This window comes from Ptychodera flava, chromosome 9 (genome assembly GCF_041260155.1).
Source record: "Ptychodera flava strain L36383 chromosome 9, AS_Pfla_20210202, whole genome shotgun sequence".
Lineage (NCBI taxonomy): Eukaryota > Metazoa > Hemichordata > Enteropneusta > Ptychoderidae > Ptychodera > Ptychodera flava.
The window spans coordinates 42,777,974-42,803,800 of record NC_091936.1 but is presented as its reverse complement, the minus strand read 5'-3'; the positions used below and the strand labels follow the sequence as shown (position 1 = coordinate 42,803,800).

General features: G+C 38.4%; 1 protein-coding gene across 2 annotated transcripts; it reads left to right on the top strand.

Moving 5' to 3' along the window:
• Nucleotides 1-4,051: 4,051 nt before the first annotated feature.
• On the top strand, nucleotides 4,052-23,970 carry LOC139141085 (transmembrane protease serine 9-like). 2 transcript variants are annotated; one of them, XM_070710663.1, is made up of 14 exons: nucleotides 4,052-4,175; nucleotides 6,815-6,851; nucleotides 7,446-7,752; nucleotides 8,911-8,987; nucleotides 9,376-9,556; nucleotides 11,057-11,322; nucleotides 12,285-12,415; nucleotides 13,003-13,144; nucleotides 14,195-14,360; nucleotides 15,978-16,279; nucleotides 20,994-21,276; nucleotides 22,270-22,340; nucleotides 22,790-22,932; nucleotides 23,520-23,970. In XM_070710663.1, the coding sequence occupies exons 1-14, from the start codon at nucleotides 4,107-4,109 to the stop codon at nucleotides 23,685-23,687; spliced, it is 2,343 nt and encodes a 780-aa protein (XP_070566764.1). In that variant the 5' UTR covers nucleotides 4,052-4,106; the 3' UTR covers nucleotides 23,688-23,970. The 2 variants fall into 2 exon arrangements, with proteins under 2 accessions (XP_070566764.1, XP_070566763.1); XM_070710662.1 differs by having other exon boundaries at nucleotides 7,443-7,752.
• Nucleotides 23,971-25,827: the final 1,857 nt, after the last annotated feature.

Here is a 25,827-nt window from a genome sequence, read left to right as displayed (position 1 = left end):
TTGTTTTTATGAGTAATTTGTGATATTGTAACATCCAGCTCTAGAGCACCAGACACTTTTGAGAAATTTGAAAAATATAAAGAGCCAATTCTCCCAAATTAGTTCCAATCGTGTCGAGTGCTTTTTATACTTATGAATATTGATCGTTACAAAATGTCCAAGAATCCGTATTCATTATAAAATGAAGTACTTCTCTTTCAAAATTTTATTCCACAGTCTTGCAGCTTACCCATAAGTTTACTTGTTCAAAACGCTGTTTTCTTATGATGACCTGATAACATGCTAAAACCTGAGACCCTAGCTCACATTCCGAGGTGAAATAAATTGGTAATGAACATAAAATAAAAGTTGGAGGGAGTTATATATTTTCGTGCAATCTTTACACTCTTGATGTGTGCCTGTGAAGTTTATACTTTATACTTTGTACTTTCATACAATCTGTACAGAACGCCGCCCAAATGAAAATTGCCTCTGCGTGGTTACACGTTGAAATGAGTTCCATGGTTTTACAATAATTTCTTTTTTTATTTTATTTTATTTTTATTCAATCCATCATCCAACAGGCGAAGGCCCAATTACATGATGAGGTACCCATAACCCACTACCCAATCATGATTAAGTAAGCATAACTTTGGTTTCTCGAAACGTATCACAATTTTCCCCTTTTACTTGAAAATCATTTTATTGTAGTCCTACGCGATATGAGCGCGATGCGACAAGTACATTTTACTACAAGACCACGCCTCTACCCTCTCCATGACAACTGAGGGAACACTCTTGTGTGTAAATCTGATGGTGTAATATGTGACCTTCACCGGTATCACCCTGTTATATTGAAACACTCAAAAATCTTAACTTCTAACAAGTTTCCAATAATCAAATCAACATGTATAGTCTTTACATATGAGAATTAACTGTCGACAGTCTCTTGTGCCTTATAGTCTCGCGCGCATACGGGAATGGGTGTTGCAAGCGTAGACCGGGAACGTAGTACCGAAGGTGCAAGTCGGAATGCAGCAGGCATGACCGAGAGTGCGGAAAAACTATAAAGAAGACCTGTTGTCACCCAACGCAGAGAAATGATTACAGGTACAGCGGGTAATAGGTTAGCCGGTCATGCTGCTAAATAAAGATTACATTGCAGTCTGGATGGGAAATAAATGTCTAGCATACAGAAAAGTAAGTACCTGATCAGCTATTGGGATGATACCTCATGATGGAAAATAGCATGAATGGGAACTAAGACAAAATTAAATTTATACAGTTTATAGGGTGCTTTACAGGTAATCGCAATCGCAAAGGAGTGTGGGAAAACGTTTATTTTCTGATGCTTAATCTTTGTTTCAATCATAGGCACCATACAAGTTAACATACAAGATGACAAATATAAACAACGTGAAACCCTCTCGTACCACAAATACAAATATTAGGAAATAAACATTATCCGGATGTCCTCGTGATAAATAACATTGCTTCATGAAAGCAGGGCGTTTTAAATAACAACACAAAGCCAATTGAAAAGTAATAATATTACTACAGTTATGTATCCAACAATCCTAAAATAGACACAACTAATATATAAGCACTGCAAGTGGAAAGAGAACGTTTGCTATGGGTACTGCAGAACACTGGAATTCATTACCAGACACTATAAGATGTAGCACTAATCTTAATGTTTTTAAAAGTCATTTAAAAACTTTTATCTTGGCAAATGTAGAAAAATAACTTTTTATATTGCTTTTATTCGCATTTGTATTATTTTAGTCCTTACAGTTTATATAGAATTTAACTTTATTTTTGCTGTTATTGTTTAAAGGACCCCATGCCATGGAAGATTACGACCTTATTGGTTAATCTCCCCTATTTGTGCAGGTAAACGGGAAATCCTTCATAGTAAATAAATAAATAAATAAATGAATAAAAAGGTTTAAATAAAATTACTTCAAGTTCAAAATAATAACATCTGTTACTTAAGTTTCATGCATCCTGCAATCTTCAGACAAAAGTGAAAGGATTCTTAGCTCTACACTCTCATTATATGTTTGGGACGTACCATAAAATTTGATAAACGATATTTGTTTTGGTGGCGACATTTTGAAACCAGCTCAGAGTATTTGTTTAACAGCGTAGATTTGTCAGCATTGATAATGTGCAGCTTTTCTGGTATATGAAAGATTGCATCGTTTGCTTATGTTAGAGTAACTCGACCCTTGTCTATAATTGACCACGAAATGTCAAAGACTTGGCCATTGCTTTTAAAGTTACATACAAACTTTGACAATTCTGTACTATTCTTGTATTTCTCGTTATGGAACGATTGCATGTGGTCAGTGAAGTGCGTATCAGTCAGGTCGATGTAAACCTTGTCCGTGTTGTCCTCCGTTGATACTTTGGCCTTGAAAACCACGCCTTTGACTGGACAGTTGCCCTTCAAGCGGCATGTGAACTTGTCCTGGCGATTACAATAATCAGTTGGTTGATTGTCTATATATATATATATATATATATATATATATATATATATATATATAATATATATATATATATATATATATATATATATATAATAGATTATATATATATATGAACGGGTGCTGAATGATAATAGATTATATATATATATATATATATATATATATATATATATATATATATATATATATATATATATATATATATATATATATATATATATATATAATCTATTATTATTCAGCACCCGTTCATACCTATGGCAACATCTAAATCTAGATATTGAAACCACGGCCCCTGTAAAATCTGTAAAATGTATTTCGTGCGGACTTTTTACGAAAGAATGTATTAAAATTGTAAAAACTGTATTTCACAACATTGTATCAATTTCCGATAAAAGAAAATCGATCGATAACGTTCACTACACGATTATAGTGGAGACACTTCGCTCGTTCGCCTCCATTTTCATCGTTCATATTCACCCAAAGTTGGTATAAAAGACAACGACTTGACAGGTATTTGGTCTGACCCTTCTCGTTCTGCATATGTAAATGTCGTCAGATCGCCATTTCATGATTTTATTGAGCTTATATTTAAGTGATCGGAATAAATAAAATGCAAATAAGACAAGTTTTATTAAGAAATTCAAAAATCGAAAACGATACGAATTTTGCACATAATCAAATGATCATCGTACAACTTTTCACTGTCATTGGTTCAGAATTGAGGAAGTTTTTACGGTAAGAAGTGTGCAATCTGTTCGGGTCATTAGACGCCATCGTTTTCTATGGGAAATCCAGCTTATTCGGCACATACATAATGAAATGAAAAATACATCCCAAAAAAGGTTGGTTTAACTTTTTTCATTTCGCTGTTATTTCTTACAACATTTGAGATTACACATCTCATGAAGGTTAACTAAAACTCTGTCGTTTTCTTTTTTAATTTACCCTCTTATTTTTGTGAAATGACGTGTGTACGATCGTTTGTGTTGTTGGCTGTGTTTTCACCTATTTTTCATATGAGTATTTTCGCTTGGGTATTTTAAGAATTCCTTCATTAAATTATTGCCAAATATCGCAACAGAAGGAGCAACATATAAGGAAATGGAATCTGCAACCATTTTATAAATATTTACCTGTGCATCGAGGATATTCGGCGAAATTTTCAACCTTGCACGGAAGACGGATTTGACTCTCTGTACGCTTACTCGACGTACTTGTGGCAGACCATGAATGAACAAATACTCTCCGTGTCCTCACAAAAACATTACGACACGTCGACTGAAGCAGTTAAAGAAAGTTGGCTAATTGAATAAATTGAATAAAACATAAGGGGGCATGAAAGCATTGACATAACGAAACCTTCGTACGGTACCGCACCGAGTAGTAAGGTGTCATGCGCAGAAAAATGATATTACGTTCCCGCAATCATCCGTGAAATTCTTAGTTTTCCTCTCATTACCATATCTTTTATAGATACCCCCATACAACAATGGTATTCAAATATCAGTTAACTTGTTATCTTTGGTTCCTTCTGCATAATTTACATATTAAGAATAAGCAGATGTGCCGCAGAAAATGTCTCGTTTTCGCAACATCAAAACGTGCTAGCAAGATCCTTGAGAAAGAGACATGTTGCTCCAGTTAATCTTGGTTGCTCATATTCTGAGTTTGCTGGTATTTGAGTCATCATTGGCGAATGTAAGTATGTTGTTGAATGTATCTAGTGGGGGCAAGTGTGTATATTTCAAGAGAACTGTGAGATGTTGACTTGTAATCCCGAGGTTCAAAATCCATGAACTTCGATCACGCGTATAAATTTGTCCAACATATCTCCGTCGCATTTTCTTCAAGATCTTGTGCTTTGCTCTTTTTCCACGGCGGTACGACACAAAGTCCATGACTGTATTCAAGAAGCGATATACCACCAAATCGATGACGTCATGCCCACCACAGACAAAACTCAGAGGCCCAGAAATGGTCGAACTTATTGCAACGGAAGGGAGTACCACTTCTTGAATATTGCAGAGTCGAATTGCCTCCGAATCCAAGAAATGCAAAAAAGGAGGAAAATGCTAAGGGATCATGTCGGTGAATGATGAGATCAAATCATTTTTTTCGATATGCCCTGATGTGATGTGTGATGTGATGTGATGTGATGTGATGTGATGTGATGTGATGTGGTGTGATGTGATGTGATGTGGTGTGATGTGACGTGGTGTGATGTGATGTGATGTCATGTGATGTAGTGTTATGTAATGTGGTGTGATGTAGTGTGATGTGATGTGATGTGATATGGTGTGATGTGATGTGATGTAGTGTTATGTGATGTGATGTGATGTGATGTGGTGTGATGTGACGTGGTGTGATGTGATGTGATGTGATGTGGTGTGATGTAATGTGGTGTGGTGTGGTGTGGTGTGGTGTGATGTGTGTAGTGTGATGTGATGTGATGTGATGTGATGTGGTGTGATGTGATGTGATGTGGTGTGATGTGATGTGATGTGATGTGATGTGGTGTGGTGTGGTGTGGTGTGGTGTGGTGTGATGTGGTGTGGTGTGGTGTGGTGTGGTGTGGTGTGATGTGGTGTGATGTGGTGTGATGTAGTGTGATGTGATGTGATGTGATGTGATGTGATGTGATGTGATGTGGTGTTATGTGATGTGATGTGATGTGGTGTGGTGTGATGTGATGTGGTGTGATGTGATGTGATGTGATGTGATGTGATGTGATGTGATGTGATGTGATGTGATGTGATGTGATATGGTGTGGTGTGATGTGATGTGATGTGATGTGATGTGATGTGATGTGATGTGGTGTGGTGTGATGTGATGTGATGTGGTGTGATGTGATGTGATGTAATGTGATGTGGTGTGATATGATGTGATGTGATGTGATGTGATGTAATGTGATGTAGTTTGATGTGATGTGATGTAATGTGATGTAGTGTGATGTGATGTGATGTGATGTGATGTGATGTGATGTGATGTGATGTGGTGTGATGTGATGTGATGTGATGTGGTGTGATGTGACGTGGCGTGATATGACGTGGTGCGATGTGATTTGATGTGGTGTGATGTGATGTTGTGTGATGTGACGAGTTCGACACGTCTACACCTGTCTGTCTTTATGCATTAAAATGCGATGCCTGTTAAAATGGTACATCAATAAACCGACATTTACACATTATCGTCATCAGAGTTACAGTGTTCTGAAAAGAGCGTGACGTAGACTCCCGATCGCAGAATTACAATTGAGTTTCATTTTCATTGCTTCAGGCGAAGTATGCATGGATTAAGCATTTGTGCTTCAAAATAAGCTGACACAAATAGACAATGTACTGGACAGATAAATAAACCATTTGAAAGATCACTATCTCAAATCCTCGTGTAACTTTTAACAATATAACATTGCTGAGTACATGTACGATTCTTTCATCTTTAATGTTCTATACCGTTAGATTGTTTATCTGCCGAAGTTATCTGCTTGTTCGCAATATATTATTATCCTAATTCAGTTTTTTTCGACAACTTTACCAATTATTCGCCGTAATAAGTAAAATGGGAAAAAACTGAGAGATTTGTCTTACACCTTAATATCGCTTTCAAGCAGTGTATGCTGAAACATAGTAGACCTGATAAATTGCCTCTAGCTTTCAAATGCAACTCTTGGCGACCATGTTTTGAACACTCTGAAAACTCACGATATGACTTTTATGTCTAATTTCCTCTTTTTTCGGTTTATGTACGACCTTCAATTTTCCAGCGACCGAGATTCATCAAAACTCGACTGCGCCATCACTGCAATTGTTGCTACAATAATTTATAACTTCCTGAAGCCTAACATTGGAAATCATACAAGATCAGGGTTCGGAGGCTATCTGGTACTGTAACAATGTAAGATATGGGAAAGGATAGGATGATGTCATCATTGAATGACCGGGGACTTGGACGTTCTTTTCAATATACGCACATATTACTACTTTTACAATTTGACTAACTTGTTGCAGATATTGAATTGCATTAGTTTAAAGGTCAGTCACCTGTAATCTAAATATGCCCATATATGGTTAAAGAGGCGTTCCTTGGTATTCAAAATACCCATGTGAGGACGCTGTTTTTAAAAGCGGCCATCCGCTTAAAATCTGTGATTGGTTAGATTTTCTGTTTCCATGGTAATTGGAACAGGTGACAGTATACCTTTAAATCTTGCGAACAGTTCCTAAAAAACTGTTTTAAGTTTTGAAAAGTTCTGTTACCGTCAGCTTATAAAGTTAGAATGACGGCGTCGTTTCCTTTCTTATTCTCATATCTATCTTGGTTCTTTCAAACATTTGCAGGGATCTCCTGAGCGAGATGGCTACCGAAACGCTACAGGTACTGTATTTCATTACTTTCTAAATTTTATAACGGGGACGAGTCGCTACCTTTGATGCATTTCTACGGCAACCTTCTAATGACAATTTATATTTAACATAACCCTACTGTACTGTACAAAGCAGCTTGTTTACAGAAAGCAATGATATATATATATATATATATATATATATATATATATATATATATATATATATATATATATATATATATATATATATATATATATATATATGAAATACTCTAAATTTTCCATAAAATAAGGCCATGCTAGAGTCAGAAATATGGGTCAAAATCTACGTGAGACGAAAAAAGGGGTTTCAAAGTCAAGGTATCCTGTACCTTTAAATGGGAATACCATGTGGCTGTCGTACACATCTCTCCTAAGTATTTTCGATATCTGTCTCAAATGTTCATGACAAGTACATTTCCATCATAAACTATAATACATAATCGAGGGCTATGTTACTAGGCTGCCACGAATAATTTTATTCGAAGAATAAATTGATTTTGTTTGTTTAACTAATCAGTTGAATTATGCACACATTGCATACACTATATATGTACATGTATATTTCTTACCCACTTTAGCAGTACATCAACTCTATAGGATAATAACTGCCAAAAACTTAAGACGAGGCTGGACTAAAGCAAATCTTTATTGTGAGAATGAATTCAACGAAGGGCGTCTGGCCGATGTTGTAGATGAAGACATTGAATATAAGATAGCATTCCAGTTGCGTGAAGAGGGCATCAGCCAAGGATTATTCTGGATTGGTTTGAATGACAGAGTCACAGAAGGGGAGCTTGTGTGGAGTGAGGACAACCCCATCAACTACACTGGTCAGTGGCTGTACGGGGAGATGCGGAACGACAGAAAGAAAGACTGTGTTTTACTGAGGTAGCAATGGTGAACTCTCCTATGAATTTATCTTTGGATCCCGCTGTAGAATGTCTTTGGCGTCTGAAATGCCCAGAATACACTGTCGCTTCAGAAATCTCCTCATTTTGGAATTCCAGCATATAGGGCCAACAACTTGGTCCTCTATATGAATTATTTTTCATTGTTCGACTGAAAGTATTGTCATATCACATCGCGTCATCTCATGTCACGTCACACCTTATCAAATCATATCATATCACATCACACTACACTTCATCACCACTCCATTTCACGTCTCATCAAGCACGCCACATCACATACATCACAGTAGACCACACCACATCTTTACGCCACGTAACGTAACATCACGTGACGTCACATCACACCACATCACATCACACTACATCACCACGCCTTCTAACGCCACATCACATCACATCACATCACATTACATCACATCACATCACATTACATCACATCACATCACATCACATACACTACATCACATCACATCACATCACATCACATCACATCACATCACATCACATCACATCACATCACATCACATCACATCACATCACATCACAATACATTACCACGCCTTATAACGCATCACATCACATCACATCACATCACATCACATCACATCACATCACATCACCATGCAATGAAACGTCACGCCATATTCATCACATCACATTACATTACATAGCAGCATATCGCAGCGCAACGCAGCACATCAACGCAGCGCATCAGCACATCATCATTTTCTCACATTCTTCATACTATAGTAATAAATCAACTGATGTCTCAGGACGTTTTGCAGTCTGAAATGTGCACTATGGACGACATTTTAGGTCGATGATCTCTCGAATCATTAAAATCACGTAGGCAGATAACTTCGAACTCCATGTCGAATATTACACTGTGAGAAGTCATTAAAGGGATATATTTTGAAGAACAAACAGTGGAAAATGTGTAACAATGTGCCATCATGAGTAGACAGCATCTCATTTCCTGGTGCCCAGAGAATCGCTATCCGCCTTTGTGCCAACGCTTGCAATATGTTGACTGAAATACAATAAAATTTTCATTGCTGAGGTGCCTTAGGCGTTGAATGTGGGAACCGAAACTTTGTACACGTTAATTAATGAAATTTCTCCATTGGTTCAACAGAGTTAAAGAGGGCATCGTGTTCTGGTTGTTCGATAGATGTGGCCGACGGAGAAACTTCATCTGCGAATATACTTTGGGTAAGAAAGAGTCTTAAACATAATAACACAGCAAATGTCCTTAAGGTGTTACTTACAAGTGTGCCATTATAGTGTCTTAAGTTCAACGTCAATCAATAACAGTGGCTAGTCAAGATGTTATATGAATGAGGTTAATCTCTCCAACACAATTTTCTGTAAACTGATCCACAACCATATTTGATAACAATGGGTGTGTGTCAAACCAGGCTGTTGAAATGGTTAAATTACACCCTACCAATGTAAGCTGTCACTATGTCACAGCCTGTTTGACCGAAAATACATTATCCCGCCCCTCTACATGGTCTCTTTCAGAACAACTCGTCTAATGTGTGAAGTGTTGAAACCAACATATTCATGTAATAATGGAATCACCACATTCAATTCACAGCGCCGATGCCATACGACGGTGTGTGTGGTAGTCGACCACTGAATCCGTACGGCATCTTCGGTATATGGGACGTTCAACCAGGTAGCTGGCCCTGGCACGTGTCGGTATCGTCGTATGGTCGCCATGTGTGTAGTGGAGCCCTTATAGACGAACACTGGATTCTTACAGTGGCAGATTGCATGTAAGTGGGTTTTATCTGTGATTTTCAACCGTGTTATAGATCTAATGAATAATGTCATTTAAGACACTCAAGTAATTTGTGTGTTGTATTCAGTTCCTTTTACCACCGTAAAATTAAGGTATCTCTGGGCGTATTGCAATCCATGTTTACTTTTTAAAGATTCAAATAATATCATCATAGGCGAGAATAATTACATTCTTTGTTTTGCGTCGACACAAAAACGTTACTTATGCTAGTTTTATGTTAACTTGATTGTTTCCATGTAATATGAGTACTCATCCAAAACGCAAAGCAGAAACTCTATGATTTACACGACAAGGTGACATTCTGAAAGCATTCAGGTGTTTTACGTACACGTACAAAAATCGTAAAACAAAGATTTTGTCGGCAGAAAATCTACGCTGTTAAGTCCAATTCAAATACTCTGTTTTTTCACGAAAACCTCAAAGAAACATAATCAGGCGCCTGGACGCAATACAAGGATTTCAATTACTACAGCCTTAAAGCTAATTGAATTCCTGATGTAAATTCTTCATTGATCTTTAACTTAGCCCATTTTGAGATGTAATATCATGTACTAAACATGCAATGGTAGACAAGTTCCATTATTGGGAAACATTAACGTTTACTGTGTTTACATTCCGCTGACCGAAATATATGAGATTACAGATAAGGTATAATCATTTGCTGATTTCTGTACTTGAAAACCTTTTAGTGTACACTATTGAGTATCTTGAAAAGTAGACCTTTGGACGAGAAAGTCTTTCGGCGAAGTATAGCAATTCACCTTTATAGCATTGTTGAACCCTGAAATATTGAATTTTTGACTCTGATCTATTTGTCCTTATTTTTCCTGAAATGTTTGCCACCTAAGCCATGAAGTGATTGCTAAACGCGAACACCGTTGACTGTGTTATGGTCAGTGTAATCAAAGACTGACGATATTTAAATTTCATCAAGCTATTGGAAAAAGCTTTAAACACGCATGATTTTCCTTGAAAAGTATCAAAATTTCGAGAAAGGGATGAATAATGATAAGAAAAGTTCAAAAGCCAATGGCCTAATCGACATCAAATTAACAGGTATCGGGACTCATCCACAAAAGTTATCATTTCACAAGTTTGGGTTGAAAGGTAGAACGCACCTCGGGGACAGAAATTCCGGCTTTAAAATTTTATCAATTCTCTTCTGATCAACCACATGTAGAGCTCATGTTAAAGGTATTGGTAAAAGAAAAGTTTTCACTTTCTTTCTTTTTCGAAAATCAAAAATTTTATTTCTCCCCTTTGAGTTAACAGAAGTATGGCGGCCATTTTAAATTTCAAATATAGGGAATTCTAAGGTAATTTGTCTGTCGAGTACCGAATTTGCACGGTGACCCCGTATCTTTATTCTTGCTTTGGTATGAGATTGATCGAAAATTTCGTTTAGGAAAGTTTGAGCAAAAGTTTAAGTCTTTCACTTTCACTAAAGTATATCGTCCACAATAAAATTTTACAGAAAGGACAATGACCCCTATCACCTAGAAATACACGTTGGTGTGGTTACTTTGGACCATTTCTCTCTGACTGGGTTCTCGACGTGGGTCGACTATTCTGAGGTTCATCCGCTTTTTGACGTCTTCTGGAATTTCGCTTTACTCTACGTGGATGCACCGATACCTTTTGATCACTACAAGAGACCCGTTTGCCTACCGCCAACAGATGCAGAAATTGTCCCAGGAGGCAGAGGGAAGTGCTTTCACACCTGGTTTTCTTCGGAAGCAGGTAAACAATTTGTGTAAAATTTCTTCTCTGATATTTTAAGAACTGAAAATATGTCATGATCAGATTGTTTCTAAGAATTTATGTTTTTCTCAACATGCTATATCTTCATTAATGAACTCTTCCTTGGATCTATTTCAGTCAAAAGTACAAACTTTGTGACATTGGAAATGCACTTGTATATTGCGTTTCTTCCGCCATTGATATGGTCAATTTGTTGTTTCTTAAAGAGCTATGGCTTTTGAGGATTTTTTCGCTATTTTTGTGCTAAATGGTAACTAATGTTTCTTATTTTGCTCCTCGGGGCATGTTAAGATACACAGTATTCAGTTTGTCAACTCAGTTCGAACATGTGTAAACTGCATTGTTATTGTTGACAGGTGAATTCTGATCCGGACTAGAATTCAAATGTAAACAAAAGTGCATTCTACTCGCGAAGTCACTGTGTTGACAAGCTAAATAGTTAGTAGTGTACCAACATGCTACGAGGAGCAGAATAAAAACTTTAATAAAATTGCATACAAAACAAAAATAGTGAAAACGTATCAAATTTGACAGCTGCTGGCCTTTTACTAATAAGTGTCCTAATAGACCAAACCCGGAATTCGAATCGACCACGGTACAAACGAAGCAATGTCCTAATAGACCAAACCCGGAATTCGAATCGACCACGGTACAAACGAAGCCATGTGCGCAAACGCGCATAGACGTACGTGTATTTCCATACGCGTTAGTGCACATGTGGGTTTGTTTGTACCGGCATCACGTGATTATTTGGGCGTATTGAGTCTGTAGAATACATCGCGTCTTTTTTATTCCGGAGTAGAACCATTATTTAAGTACTCTTTTAAAACTCGCGATTCAAAAGGGCGGACAGACTTTCCGTATTTACACGAACAGAGCAGGTCGATGGTTTTGTAGCGCACTTTCAGATGTGTTTAATCGAGTCAAGTCCTGCATTTCAGATGACGCGGTGCTTCACGAAGAAATGGCTCCCATCGATCACTGTGAAGAATATGTTGGACTGTGTCCCGGCAGTCACACTGAGATATGCGCAACTCAAGGAGATGACAACTTTAAATGCCCTGATGCAGATGTAAGTCAAAACATTGAACGACAAAGCCCATAAAGTATGCACGATCTCAATTAGGGTTATCTGGCGCCAAGAAGAGATATCAAATTCAGTCTCTTTCAGATGGAACGTAACCTCGATGATGTCAAACATTGCGCTGCATGTAACTGAACTGTTGATGTTTTCATATTTCTCCTCTCAGTAATCCCATAATCCCAAAAAGCATCGTGGCTGATGTCCGGTACAGTCGTCGTCGAGTCAAACAAAAGCACCAACCTTTTTAGCATCATGAACTGTATTACTAAGACAATGATTTGTTTCAAGCGCGGTACAAACTTTTAAACGACCGAGGCAATTGATTTCGGGATCAACAGAAAGAAGGTCTAATTTCAGTGAAAAGAGAAAATTGCATTACCCTAATTTATAATACTAACTCACTATGTAACATTGTCTGACCAAATATGTAATGCTAATTTACCAATATGTAGTAACAAAACAACGGGTCGATCGACATGAATAACAGATACTGTATGGGTTAATTCGTGCGTTTTTAAGAGCATACCTTAATTTGGACATAGAGAATTTCAATTCTGAAGTTTTCTTTGTTGAAGGATGCCGGTTCACCACTTGTTTGTGAGAGCGATGACAGGCAATGGTATCTTGCAGGCATGTACGATTACTGTGATACCTACAATGGCGTATATGCACGGCTATCATCAGCCGCCGGCTGGATCCAAAATACTCTTGTCCAAGGCAAGTACTAATGTTATTCCTTTGATCGCACTCCAGGGACAGATATTCGGAATCTCAAATTTTTGGCATTCTTTTCTGGTCTTCGGTTTGTGTGGACTCATTTTTTGAAAATCAAAGTCTCATTTTCCTTTTTGGGTCCACATAGCTAACTCAAAGATGGCGATCTCGTTGAATTTCAAATATCAGTACGTGATTGTGGGTAATTTTTTCTCTATTACCAACATTTGCAGGATGACACTTGAGTTTCAGGAAAGTTTCAGTAAGAGTTTAAGTCTTTAACTCTCGAGATACATACTACCTTAATGTAGACAGTATACACTCAGAAGAGCAAGTGTCAGGTTCAAGTTGTTTGAAAGCAATATTTTGACCGGTGACACTCCTTAAAGATATATAACGACTATACAAAATTCCAAGCCTTTTAGACAATTTTATGGTGCACTTCAATCAACACGATTGGAACTAATTTGGGATAATTGGATCTTCATATTTTTCAAACTTCTCTAAAGTGTTAGGTACCATATAGCTGAATGTTGCAATCATATTGCAAATTACTCATGAAAACAAGTGTGTAATATAAAACGAAAAGCAGATGCGATAACATTCGTAGATTAAATCGACATTACTTCACCAGCCAATTATCCCAAATTAGTTCCAATCGTGTTGATATGACACAATCGAAGAACACAGGGAAAACTTTCCAAAGTAGAATTCCACTTGCCTTAGGGAGCCAAAATACTTACGTGAGAAAATACTCCTCAGTATGACGTTGAATAGCTATGCTGATGTCATGGTTCAAAGATTCTCCAGTCTTGTTTTGGGAACAAATACGTCACAAGATGGATCCATGTACATGGTCATTGGAAATCGGTGCGGCTTATGGCAGCAATAAATTTCAACTTGACAGAAATTTTATTGATGATGACGTTGGCTTTTATAAAGTGATAGTAACCAATACGTCCACGAATTTTCCTTACTGGAGCTAGATCCATGTGCACAAAATCTGTCTCTTGCAAGTTAGTACTGAGAAGTTTTGTCTTCGTTTGCCCCCAGGGCCAGGGTGGTGTGGCACTCGTGTTTACCTGCCGCGCATCGTTGGTGGCGCGAATGCGGTACTGGGGATGTGGCCATGGCAAGTCTCTCTCTACAAAAGCGGGGGACATTACTGTGGCGGTGTGCTGTTGAATAATCGATGGATCATTACTGCTGCTCACTGCGTGTATGTATTATATTATTGACACGGGAGGTGTACAAAATTCTCTATTTTAATTTTACATTTAACACTGTCAGAATAAAGTGAGACGTGCTGACCTTACCGTTTACGGTGGGCTTGGGCGAGAGGATACTAGTAGTCTGACTGGTGAGGCGTAGCCCAGCACATTAACGTGCATTTTCACTCGCTCTAGCCCATAAAGAAACATTAATATGTAACAGTCAGCCCAGGGTTCTTTATTCATACTGTAATACCGACGACTCAAGGAAAATTTTCATTTTTTGCCCCAAAAATGTGTCCTTTGGGACTAATACACACATGAAATACACAGCCCAATGACGGACCTTTTGCTCACAGTGAGTGCGCGTGATGTCTTTCTTCTGTCAGTTGATTGTACATGTAGCTGATGCAAGTAAGTGTTAGGTCGGCGACTACTCTAAGATCAAAATTGAACAAAGTCATTGGCTCAAAAGTTCGCGGGCTTGAAAATATCTAGTATTAACGGTGAGTCACGTGGCTCTAAGTGACCATTGAAGTTTTTGTCTGAAATTGTTCACGCAAACGATGATACTGCAGGCCTAAGGCCAAAAAAAAATAAATTGTGCTGTTCCGATAACATGGCTTTCAAAAATAGGGTAGGTAACTCGGCAAGATTTTTTCCGAAATATTTAATTTTTAAATATGCATTTTTCAGGGGTTCATGGCGGTCAAACACTGGCCACAACATTTCGAGAAAAATGTATCATTCACATAAAAGGAAAAAACATAAAAGACATCCTCAGTCAAGCAAAAGAATAATGCCAGGTAACGAACGCATGATTTTACGGGTTGTTTCTTTCTTTTCTTTACTTCCTTGTTTACGTTGCTCTAAAACGTTTTAGGGTCGGCAGGTAAAAGAAGGGTAGGTCGGGTTATAGGAACAGCAATTTTTTTTTTGTTCGGCCTAATACGTGTTATCGACTGCAGTTTGCTTTCTACAACGCATAAAAAAACCGATAATAGATGTACAAAAAAATATTGCGCGCGTTTCTATCGTTCTCGAGTGAGCACGGAGCAAATTTTCATAATTAATTTATATACACACCGTGAATGGTTACGGACCGTACAAAACTTCGAAATTACAAGGAAATCGCAAATCTGTAAACTAAACTCAAAGTGACCTGAATCTTTTTCATGTCGCCAAACGTTTGAAAAAAAATGACAACTCCCTGCCAATGTCCACATTCAAATTACGTATATACTCAGAAGCTGTACCGTTAATCTGTATCTACGTTACACTCCATACCTGACAATCACACTCACCCTTCATAGCGGATAATCATACTCACAGCATATCGACAACGGAGCCTTGTTGCCTTTATCGGCAAGACGCGAACGTTTCACATTTTTAGGCCAAAATACTTATCAAGGAAGAATGAATGATTAAATATGATTCCATCAACGGATGAACTTGTTATATCACGACAAGTATTACCTTTTAGCGAAATGAAATGATTTGCCCACTGACTTATAAGAATAGTCGCTCTGAATGACTATGAGGGTACTTGTCTGATTCTCATTTTCACGATCTGTTCCCCCGCCCTTTCCTTCCTCTAACATCGCTTTCTTTGCTCATACATGCAGCTACGATGACAGGACTGAACAACTGGTAGACATTAACACAATGTTTGTCAGGATAGGGATCGTGTCTCTCGGCAGCAAATCTCCCACCGAGTTTCGAAGTAAACTTGATCTCGTCGAAACTCATCCAAGATTCCAGGGGAATTTCTTGCGATGGGACTATGCGATGCTTCGCATGACGTCACAGGTGCGTTTCGACGACTATGTCAGACCGGCGTGTCTTCCTGATGCAGGGGACGATGTTTTTTTCCAGCCAGGCAATGACGTCTGTGCTATTAGCGGATGGGGAGCCCTGTCGAGTAAAGGTACGTTATATGAACAATGGGCAGCACGCATCGTACGAACAGTCCCTATCGTATGAAACATTTAATAGTGCAGCAGTATACACATATTGATTGACCATGAGGGCAACAGCATACTAACCCTAAGGGAGCGTTCAGTTATTAGGGCCGGGGGTGGGCCGGCAAAATCCAGGGGGGGTCACCTCAAATTTGAAAACTGCAAAGGGGGGCCATGTATTTTTCAAACAGCTCAGAGGGGGGGGGGGTCACTTAATTTTCATAAGTATCTGTCCAGTCAAAAAGCAGTTTCAGTGTTCAGAAATATTCTGGGAGATAAAAATGATTTGTTGCATGATTTCATTCTCTGAAGTTATTCACCTGTAAATCTGAACAAACGTATAATTATCTGCCACATGAACATCTTGACTTTGCAACTCTGAGGCTTGTCTTATTGTAAATCAAGCTCACTGAACTGAGGACAATGAACAATTCCTATTACTTACATATTAGAGATATAGCAAGTTTTGTCAGCGAAATTATTTAACAGTTACCTGTACTGAGACTACTAGTAGCATGAAAAGTTAAATGATACTTTTAGGTGAAATTCCAATATCATAATTGTTGTCCTGGACTTTTAAATACCCTATTTGAATCAAGTACATTTGTATCAATTATCATTGATATTAGTGTAGGCCTATAGGCCTACATGTTGACTGGCATGAACATGTAGGCCTACATGTTGACATGTTGTATGCAGACGCGTACATGTACGCGTCTGCATACAACCGTTCGTAGATGACCTATTGTCGTTCAATTGCTCTTCTCTCATTGGGCGCGTACATTGCATGCAGCTGATTCAAAATGGCCGGCGCTGGGTTGGTGTGCCCAGCCGATTTCAGGACGATTTCTCGCCAGTAGCATAGGGCAAGGTATGATTTTAGGCAAAAGAGACCAGTCGATCGATTGTTTATGCAACCATCTGACCGTTGACCAGTTTTAATCACCGGAAACGCTCAGAGTTCGTGAATTTCGCTGATTTATGAAATCGGGCTGTGAAAAGCTTTCTTACCTTTCCATTCTGTCTGTGCAGCGGTGGAAACCGGGCCCAAGCCCTGCAGAGCTCTACAGCCGCTCGGTTAAGCTAGCTCATAAGTACAGTAATATCACACCGTTATTCTAAATAATCAAGTCATGTTGACATTCTACACATTGATGATTATGCAGTGCGTTCGCTGGGCCTGAGCCAGGCAGCCATAGCCATTCGTGTATAGTGCCAGTCAACATGTAGGCCTATAGGCCTACACTAATATCAAGTAGCCTACAGTGATTCTTTTTTTGAATAATCAAGTCGTATATAGACATTCTACATATTAAATACGGTTATTATCCCAGCAATGTGCCAAGCGCCTGTGCCTAGGATTATAATTACTGAACAACTGAAATTTAAAAAAAAATGTCCGCTCAGATTCTTCGGGGGCAGTGGAGCCATGGGGTCACCCTGTTTTGACTTTGATGATGGGGTCACCATGTTTTTGAAATGCTGAATAGGGTGGGTGGTCAGTGCTGTTTTTTAATTAAGACACGGGCTAATAACTGCATAAAATGCATCGTACCAGCCACGAATTGTATCGTTCAGTCATTGGGAGACTAACATTAATATGCAAGAGACATAATAGATATCTGAATGTATGCAAATTGAATGTCTGTTTGCAAAGTGTACACATTATGAAATCTACAGTTCATATACAAAGCATGGCAAAACCTGATCCTTTCTATTTTCTCTATAAGAAATCAGCATGAGAAAGCAACATGCATTAATATTTCACAATACATTGATGCAGTGCTCTATTTTAGAAAAAAATGGAAAGATACTTTTCATTCTCATTGACGAAACTACAGTATTTCCTTCTTGTGACAGTTTTTCAAATAAAAGATGTTTTATATGTAAAATGATGGTTAATAAAAGTTTTTGTCACTATTGCTGTGTCTATATGCGTTCCAACGATAAAAGAAAAGGCCCTATCAGACACTGTACACAACAAATTTGGCTACAACTTATAAATATTGCTCTACAGGGTTTAGCAGGGAGTAATTGGAACCAAGCAAAAAGGCCAATTATTTTGCTCCTGTCCATGGCTTTGATAAATGAAAGATTCTACTTTGTTTATACCACTGGTATAGTGATAGTTTCCTTTATAAAGTTTCTGAACCTGTCATTAAAAAGCTAACAGGCAAAGTCAAGATAGACAAATTCATATCTAGTTGCAGAGATTTATGAATACAAAGAAAAGCTAACGGCAAGAGTTGCCAGTACATGCAATGAAAACATCCGTGAAATATGCAAATATTGATAAGACCAAAGTAAGTAGATTCTTTGTTTGCGTCCGCGCGCGCCTAGGTTTTGGAGATTTTCCGGAAAAAAACACAGACTTTCCTTTCAAAATTTCGCCGTTGGTGGCGCCATTTTGTCGCAAAAACAAGTCGTGGCATTTAACTTTGCGATGAAGTGCTCTTTTACGGCAGTCAGATTTCCTGATAGACCGTCCGGTGACGTAAAACAGTACTCTATATACATTTACCCCTGTCGATCCTCTCTACTGCCTCACGCTGCGGCCGGGGCCTCACGTTCTCGCTGTCTGTTGTGACTTTGCCTGTTGTGGCTTTGCCGTCACGATAATAAATGGATGAAAGCAGGGAAATAATCGAAGTTAAAAAACAGGAAACCTTTGCACGGCAACTTGAAGGCATGGTCATTGGAGCAATCGGGACTTGAACAGAGAGAGATTCAGTCGGCCGATTGGACTTGGGTACCACGACTCAGAGAATATACGGCAGACGGAAAAATCGGAAAGTGTTGAAGCCTATCCTAGTTTATCGGTCTTTCAGGTTTGCCAAAAATTTGGTTCATTCGTCCATTTTAACTTGAAACAAAAAACAAACCAGTGATCAGTCCTGTAAACGAAAGGCCTTTGCGTACTTTTTTGTACAGTTTGGATAAGAGGAAGTATATTAGAATCCCTCTGTGAAAGTTCAAACTTGTAGCAGGCGGTCGTAGCTGCTCTTGAAGGAGGTCACACTTTCTGCATTAATGACATCGGCTGGTAATTTATTTCAGGTGTCCACAACTCTTGCTGAAAAAAGTACTTCCTTGTGTTAAGTCGAACGGTTAGTTTATGAAGTTTTGGACAGTGTCCTTCAAGCCGACTCGAGAACTCACATTGAATTTTCAAATCGGCTGCTAACTCAAGTGAAAGGTTACAGTGGTCATGGCCTTCGATAACTTTCTAGAGTTGAATCATGTCGCCGCGAATTCTTCTTTGTTAAGGTGTTATACAACCAAGCTGTTCAAGTCTATTTTGATAATTGTAGTTTTGGAGTTTAGGTATTATTTGCCGTGCAAGATTTTTATGTCCCTTCTAGCCATGGTGACCAAGCTTGTACTGCATGCTCGAGCAGTGGTCTCACAAGTTGCTTGTAAAGACGAAGAATGACATTTTTTTATTTGATCGACAATGATTGTTTGATGAGATCAACATTCTGTTTGCTTTATTGCAAACTTATCACATTGCTTGTAGGTTTTAAGGTAGAATGAAGTAGGACGCCCCAATTATTTCTTCAGTTGAACGTCCCAGTGAAATATTGTTCATTGAGAATTTATGGAAGGGGTTGTTGTAGCCAATATGCGTCCGCCAGTGTTCACTCATTTTTTATAGCTTCAGAACTAATTTCACCGCCAGTGTGATTGATGTAGATTAGAAAGAGTACTGGTCGAAGAACTGAACCCTGTGGGACACCACTGGTGACGTATTCTCCGTTCAGATGATGCTTTATTTATGACTACTCGCCTTTTGTATTTGTCAATCAAGCTTTGACCCACTGTAGAATATTTCAATTTATGCTATAATACTTCATCTTTTCAATCAATCTGGAGTGTGGTACTTTGAAAGTGCAAGGAATATAGATGTGAAGCGTCCACCTAAATTTGGGTCTGATGAGTCTGTGTGTGGAGACTGACAATTACGAAATGATTTCTTTTATTTGATGGAAAGCAAAGGTGCTGGTTTTACGGGTGGTTCCGAGGAAGCTACAGGGAATACTTTAGTCATTATATCACCAATGTATGTCTTATTCTCTCTGATGCCCCATCTTTCTAAAATTGAATGCAGAGGCTACAAGTTACCCAATCTCTTTGGTGTTTTCTTTCAAAACAGAGACACCTTTCAGCAAAAGTATGACATCCATCAGCATAAACATTACAAGAAACTTGAAAGAAAGGTACAAGAACTTGAGGACAAAAGACTGCTACTGTATACTGTTATAGTGTACCCATTCCTCAAACTGTCCAGATTTAAGGATTTTGATGAGGCTGTGAAGTTGCTGTGCAATGGTATTGACATGTAGACACTTTGAATGCACAAGAAATATCTAAAACTAATAAAAGAAAAGCGAACGTCAAAGAATGACTGTTTATTTTGATCCATTTGTCATGAAAATGCATACAGTGATCATACAGTGTGTCACACTGTGACAGGAGTATTCATGTTGTTTGCGAAAAATTGTCCAATAAAGGCAAACAGATTTTGTGTTATATTTTCTGTGTGTGTTTTTTAACCGCTTACCCGCATACCTTTTAGGATTTTGAGTGGACGCAAAACAAAGAATTTACTTCCTTTGGCCTAACATTTGAAATCGAAATTGTAATAGATACGCTTTGAAAATCACTGTTTCTCATCACCAGAAACCAACAGACTGTCACTAATAACAACGATGGCAACCTGGGACGAAGCATTCACTGTCTGTGAGCAGTACGGTATGAAATTGGTACGCGACACCGATGACGACAAACACAACCGCATCGTCAATTTCATCGTAGTTCAAGGCATGGTAAAGGACGATGACATTTGGATCGATGCCAAGGGACTTTCTGGTGAATCATCGGTGATGACGTCAGAAGGACCTCAAACTTACACCAAATGGATGTTCGATAGCCCGATCGGCAGCGGCGACTGCGTAGAGTTACGGTAAGTTGTACCTTTTTTGCCATACGCCAAATATGGGAAAAAACCTTTGCATTTTCCAAAATTGTGAAAACCGCATTCACAGAAAAACTCTTTTTTATGAGGTCGCTATTTTAAAGGGATACAGTCGTCGGAACTGCGCTCAAAGGTCGTATGGGACTCATACGAATAATGTAAAAACTTTATCCAAGGTACGATGGTGATTGATGAAAGTTAAAACATGTTTGTCATAATCTACATGGTAAAATCTATATGCTACAGCTATAATGATGAGGCGCATCTAGATATAGTGCACGAAATACAAACAAAAAACTCGCACCGGCGCAGTTCCGACGACTGTTTCCCTTGAAGAATAAAGATAGAATAGAGAGGAGAAAGCGGGGAAGCATTTTGTCGTATAATCGCCGGCAGTAAAGACTACCTCACATAGCCAGGTGAAAAGGGTAAGAAGCTGTAATTTTTGACGATGTTTTGTTCTTTGTTCACCCCAAAGCATGTTGAGACTGTATAACTATTTAGCTTTTCAGCACAGTGTCTATACGTGTAAAATGCACTGCCATTGTTTACCTTTGAATTCTAGTCTAGACTGGACCATACTTATCAACAATGACGATGTAGTTTGTACATGTACAGGCTGGGTTGACAAGCTAAATACTGTGTATCTCAACATGTTTATGTGAGTAGAACAAGAAAGTATTGTTGACATTGAAAACAAGAATAGAACAAAAGTCATCAAATTTCAAAGTTACGACCACTACCTCCTTGCGATATTTCTGTTGTGATGCAACGATGGCAAATGGTCGGTGGTATAGATGACACGAGAGCACCTAAGCGCTTTCTGGCTATTTTTACTCCTACCGCCATCAAATCAGCGTAAAACCCGCTCTCAAACGTGGTGATCTTTATTATTTTAAATTTTCAAAGAGTTTGCAGTGTGCGTGCAACAATCTGAAAAGTCGTAAACGTTGTGTGTGTGATTTGTTTAATTCTATGCAGGAGCTCATTTGACTATTATTGGGATAGTCACGACTGTGACGTCAAAAAAATGGTTGTCTGTGAAGAAACAAGTAAGTCAAACACGGCCTTTTTTCTATGTGACAAAGTTTTGCTGACCCCAACCCACTGATGATGCAAGTTGTCAGATTTGTGATAGTATGAGTTGGCGATTACTATTTCCATCGTGCAGGATTACCTGATAATAGTGACAGATTTGAAGGATTTATGCTGTTTATACACGGTGGACATACTTTAAAAAGGTTGAAATGCACAAACACCTTAGCTTTAGAATTGTTTTACAATTTTATCGTGAGAAACGAAATTACCAAATGCACTCTATCAAAACCTCAAAACGGCTGCCATTCTTTCTGACGAGTGATAATGTGATCTTGTGCATAATTTTGTTCTATTTGAAGGAGCATGTGTCAAAAAACGATAAACCTTCAAGAGGTTTTAAAACTAAAAATAGCCAGTAAAAGTCTTATCTCTCCTTGATAATGGACTTTTCATATTTTAATAGTTCCAGCCTACACGTATCCTGATCACCTGCAGCAGGCGATGGTTGATATTGTTGACCAAGATGAGTGCGACAAGGCGCATTTTGGTGACATTGCCAAGTATCACATCTGCACGTCAAATTTTGGTCCAACGGGTATTTGCTTTGTAAGTATTTGCATCCTTCGAGTACCAAACACTGAGAAGGAAAAAAGGAATGAAACATCAATTTGCAACACATCTTTCCGGGATATTTTGATCCACATTCTGTAAGACTGCTCTACTTTCCCTTTGTAAGTATTAGGCTACACCACGGAGCTCCACAACGTGCTTCAACAATGTTAAAGCGCATGTACTGTAGCTCCCCATAAGGAAACAGAATTTGAAATCGAATGAAATGTCTCCGTCAGTTGATACGCTATGAATGGTAAGCGTTACTTATACAGAACTATCCCTCTCGTCTTCCTGAGGAAGTACTGTAAATAACAAAATGGCGAAACGTTTACTCTTCTTGTACTGAATGTTGAATACCAGTGTACAGTGTTGTTCCGCCATATTGACCACACACAGGTTTATTGGGAAAATGCCAACAGTCTTGAAGCGATTGGTTATTCATAACGAGAAAATGCATTGAAGGAAACACCAAGTTAGATACAATTAAACTTAAGCCAGAGCTGTGCAATACTACTTAAAGTTCACAAGTTGCAAATTTTTCCACACAGTAAGTTGTTCATCCTGTTGTTTCACTGTTTCAGGGAGATAGTGGTGGGCCCTTGGTGTGCAAGAAAAACAACGGGAAATGGTATTTAGCCGGGCTAAGCAGCTGGCTACGGGGAAGCTGCGGCAGCCACACCTATCCATCTGTTTTCTCTCGTGTGACGTCAGCAGTGCCATGGATATTGGAGAAACTTAAATATGAGTGAAGAAAATCTTTACATTAGAACAAAAAAAAATTATAAACAATGCAATAGAAGCTGAGGCAAAATATTGATTCGAGTTTGTATTTACGAATAACGGTAACCGACAGTTTCTCGCTACATATATTTTTTCGTTTTTACTTCATCGAAAGAGCCACTGTGTTTTTATTTCTTGCTGTCCTCATCAATTTTCACCATGTTCAGCGTTTCGGAAGCTTTGAGCAAAGTCGTTGACTGAATGAAAACACATTGCAGCACGAGTATACTAATAAATCAAGCAAACATACCTTTAAAACGTTATTTTACATTATTTTTCTTTCTTTAAATCAAACTTTAAGGTTAAGCGACTCGGCAAAAACTAAATGAGCGAAACCCCAAATACATGAGTGGGTGTTGACTGTTAATCATGACAATCATGCAGATATAACCTTCCGATGTGGTGCACATCGGCAGAAAAACCTATTAAAAGAATTCCACCCACAGACCGATAAAACACGGGAAAGACATCCCCGATACATTTATGTTGACGTGGAGCATAATCTTTGCATTGATGCTGGTCTTTGAGTCAAAAAGCTGCTTCAATGGTTTGTGGAGTTACCCTTTTGAATTCGAATATTTATGACGATCAGCGCCATTTTGAGGGAGACTTTTCTGGCATTTTATACAGAGGCTCTGAACGTTATATCTGATCAGCAGATTGTCATTATTTACAACAACTTAGGGAGTCTGAAACGAGGTTACTATGCGGGGCCAGAGCAACTCTGATCTGATTGGCTATTTGGAAACAATTCAAAAAGAACAATAACTTTAGGTTCAGCAAACCAACGGGCTAAAAGCTTACGGGACGCTATGCGTTGAACCTATCTTTTGATGAAAGATATGTACTCTACGCTCGAACGTGACAGTTCATCAAACAGTGACGACGCCTTATAAATCAAAAAATGAAAATATTTTACAAATGGTATATGAGTGTCATTACAGTAGAGGCGAACTGTCATCAGATATTATGTGGACGGTCGGATATGCAGAAATAATTGTTTGATTACTTACAAAACGTAACAAGCGTGAAATTGAGGGTGTGGTAGTATGCTACAATGGAATGGCACCAAAGAGAAAAGAACATGTAAATTTAGCAAAGTGCGCGTCGAGACGGGAAGTTTTAAACTTGTTCCAGTCATAGACCCTCGTATACTTTGCTCAAGGAAATGTCAAATTCCATATTTTCATACTGGACGATGTAGGCGACCGTCCAAAGTTTGATATAATAGAATCAAGTCATTACCTAAAATTTAATGATAAGCACTTTACCCTATGTTAACTCGTTTGGGAAATTGAATTTTGATTTTCACAAGAACAAGATGACAACTTCATTTGCTCCGAACCTAGCAGACCATGGAAAAAAGTAGTGTAAACGTTTTAGTCAATTATTTCGCTATATGATAACTATTCATACCACTCTTGGATAATCAAAATCATCATACAGTCATGTGCGTGTATGACTGTCATTTTTTGGTATATCTTTTCACACCTTTATCAGATGTGACCCCAAAGCGATTAACTCTCTCCTTATTAGCACAACAACTTATCTATTAGTTATTTCGAGTTAAAAGGCCGACAGTCTACTCATCCTTTTCCTACGACCAATAATTCCCTCATTGTGGTTTCAAGCCGATAGACAAAGTTATATTACTGTACAGCCAACATCAACAACTTCCCCACCTATTTCAGCATCTCTGACCGTATGCTTACAATTCAATGTTCCAATTCCCTTGTTTATTTGTTTATTAGTTCGTTTATTCCTTCATGGTTATTCCACATACCTGATGAGCCTTCCCAATGGGAGTAGAAACAAAAGTGAGAGCAGAACCAACACACGACCCGACAATGCACGGCATATCAAAACACTCCCGCTAAAAACAAATCTATGGACTCATATGTAAATTAGTTCCAGATTGTTACACGAAAGAAAAATGCAGTTATCACAAATACTCTTTTATGGTGAACGGCCGGGAGAATCGACGTAAAGAGACAAATGAACTGAAGTCAGGAGTGAAGAAGTTCCGAAAAAACACGGGTCTGATGTTATTTTGTTCCGATGAATGATTTAAAAATAGACATTTTTTAACGAAAGTGCAGTATTTGCACG

Excerpts from the sequence above, each read along its gene's own strand:
- LOC139141085 (XM_070710662.1), top strand. The coding sequence starts at position 4,107 with ATGTTGCTCCAGTTAATCTTGGTTGCTCATATTCTGAGTTTGCTGGTA. Across the intron at positions 7,753-8,910 it reads AAAGACTGTGTTTTACTGAG|AGTTAAAGAGGGCATCGTGT; the intron begins GTAGCAATGGTG and ends TTGGTTCAACAG. Across the intron at positions 22,933-23,519 it reads GTCCAACGGGTATTTGCTTT|GGAGATAGTGGTGGGCCCTT; the intron begins GTAAGTATTTGC and ends TCACTGTTTCAG.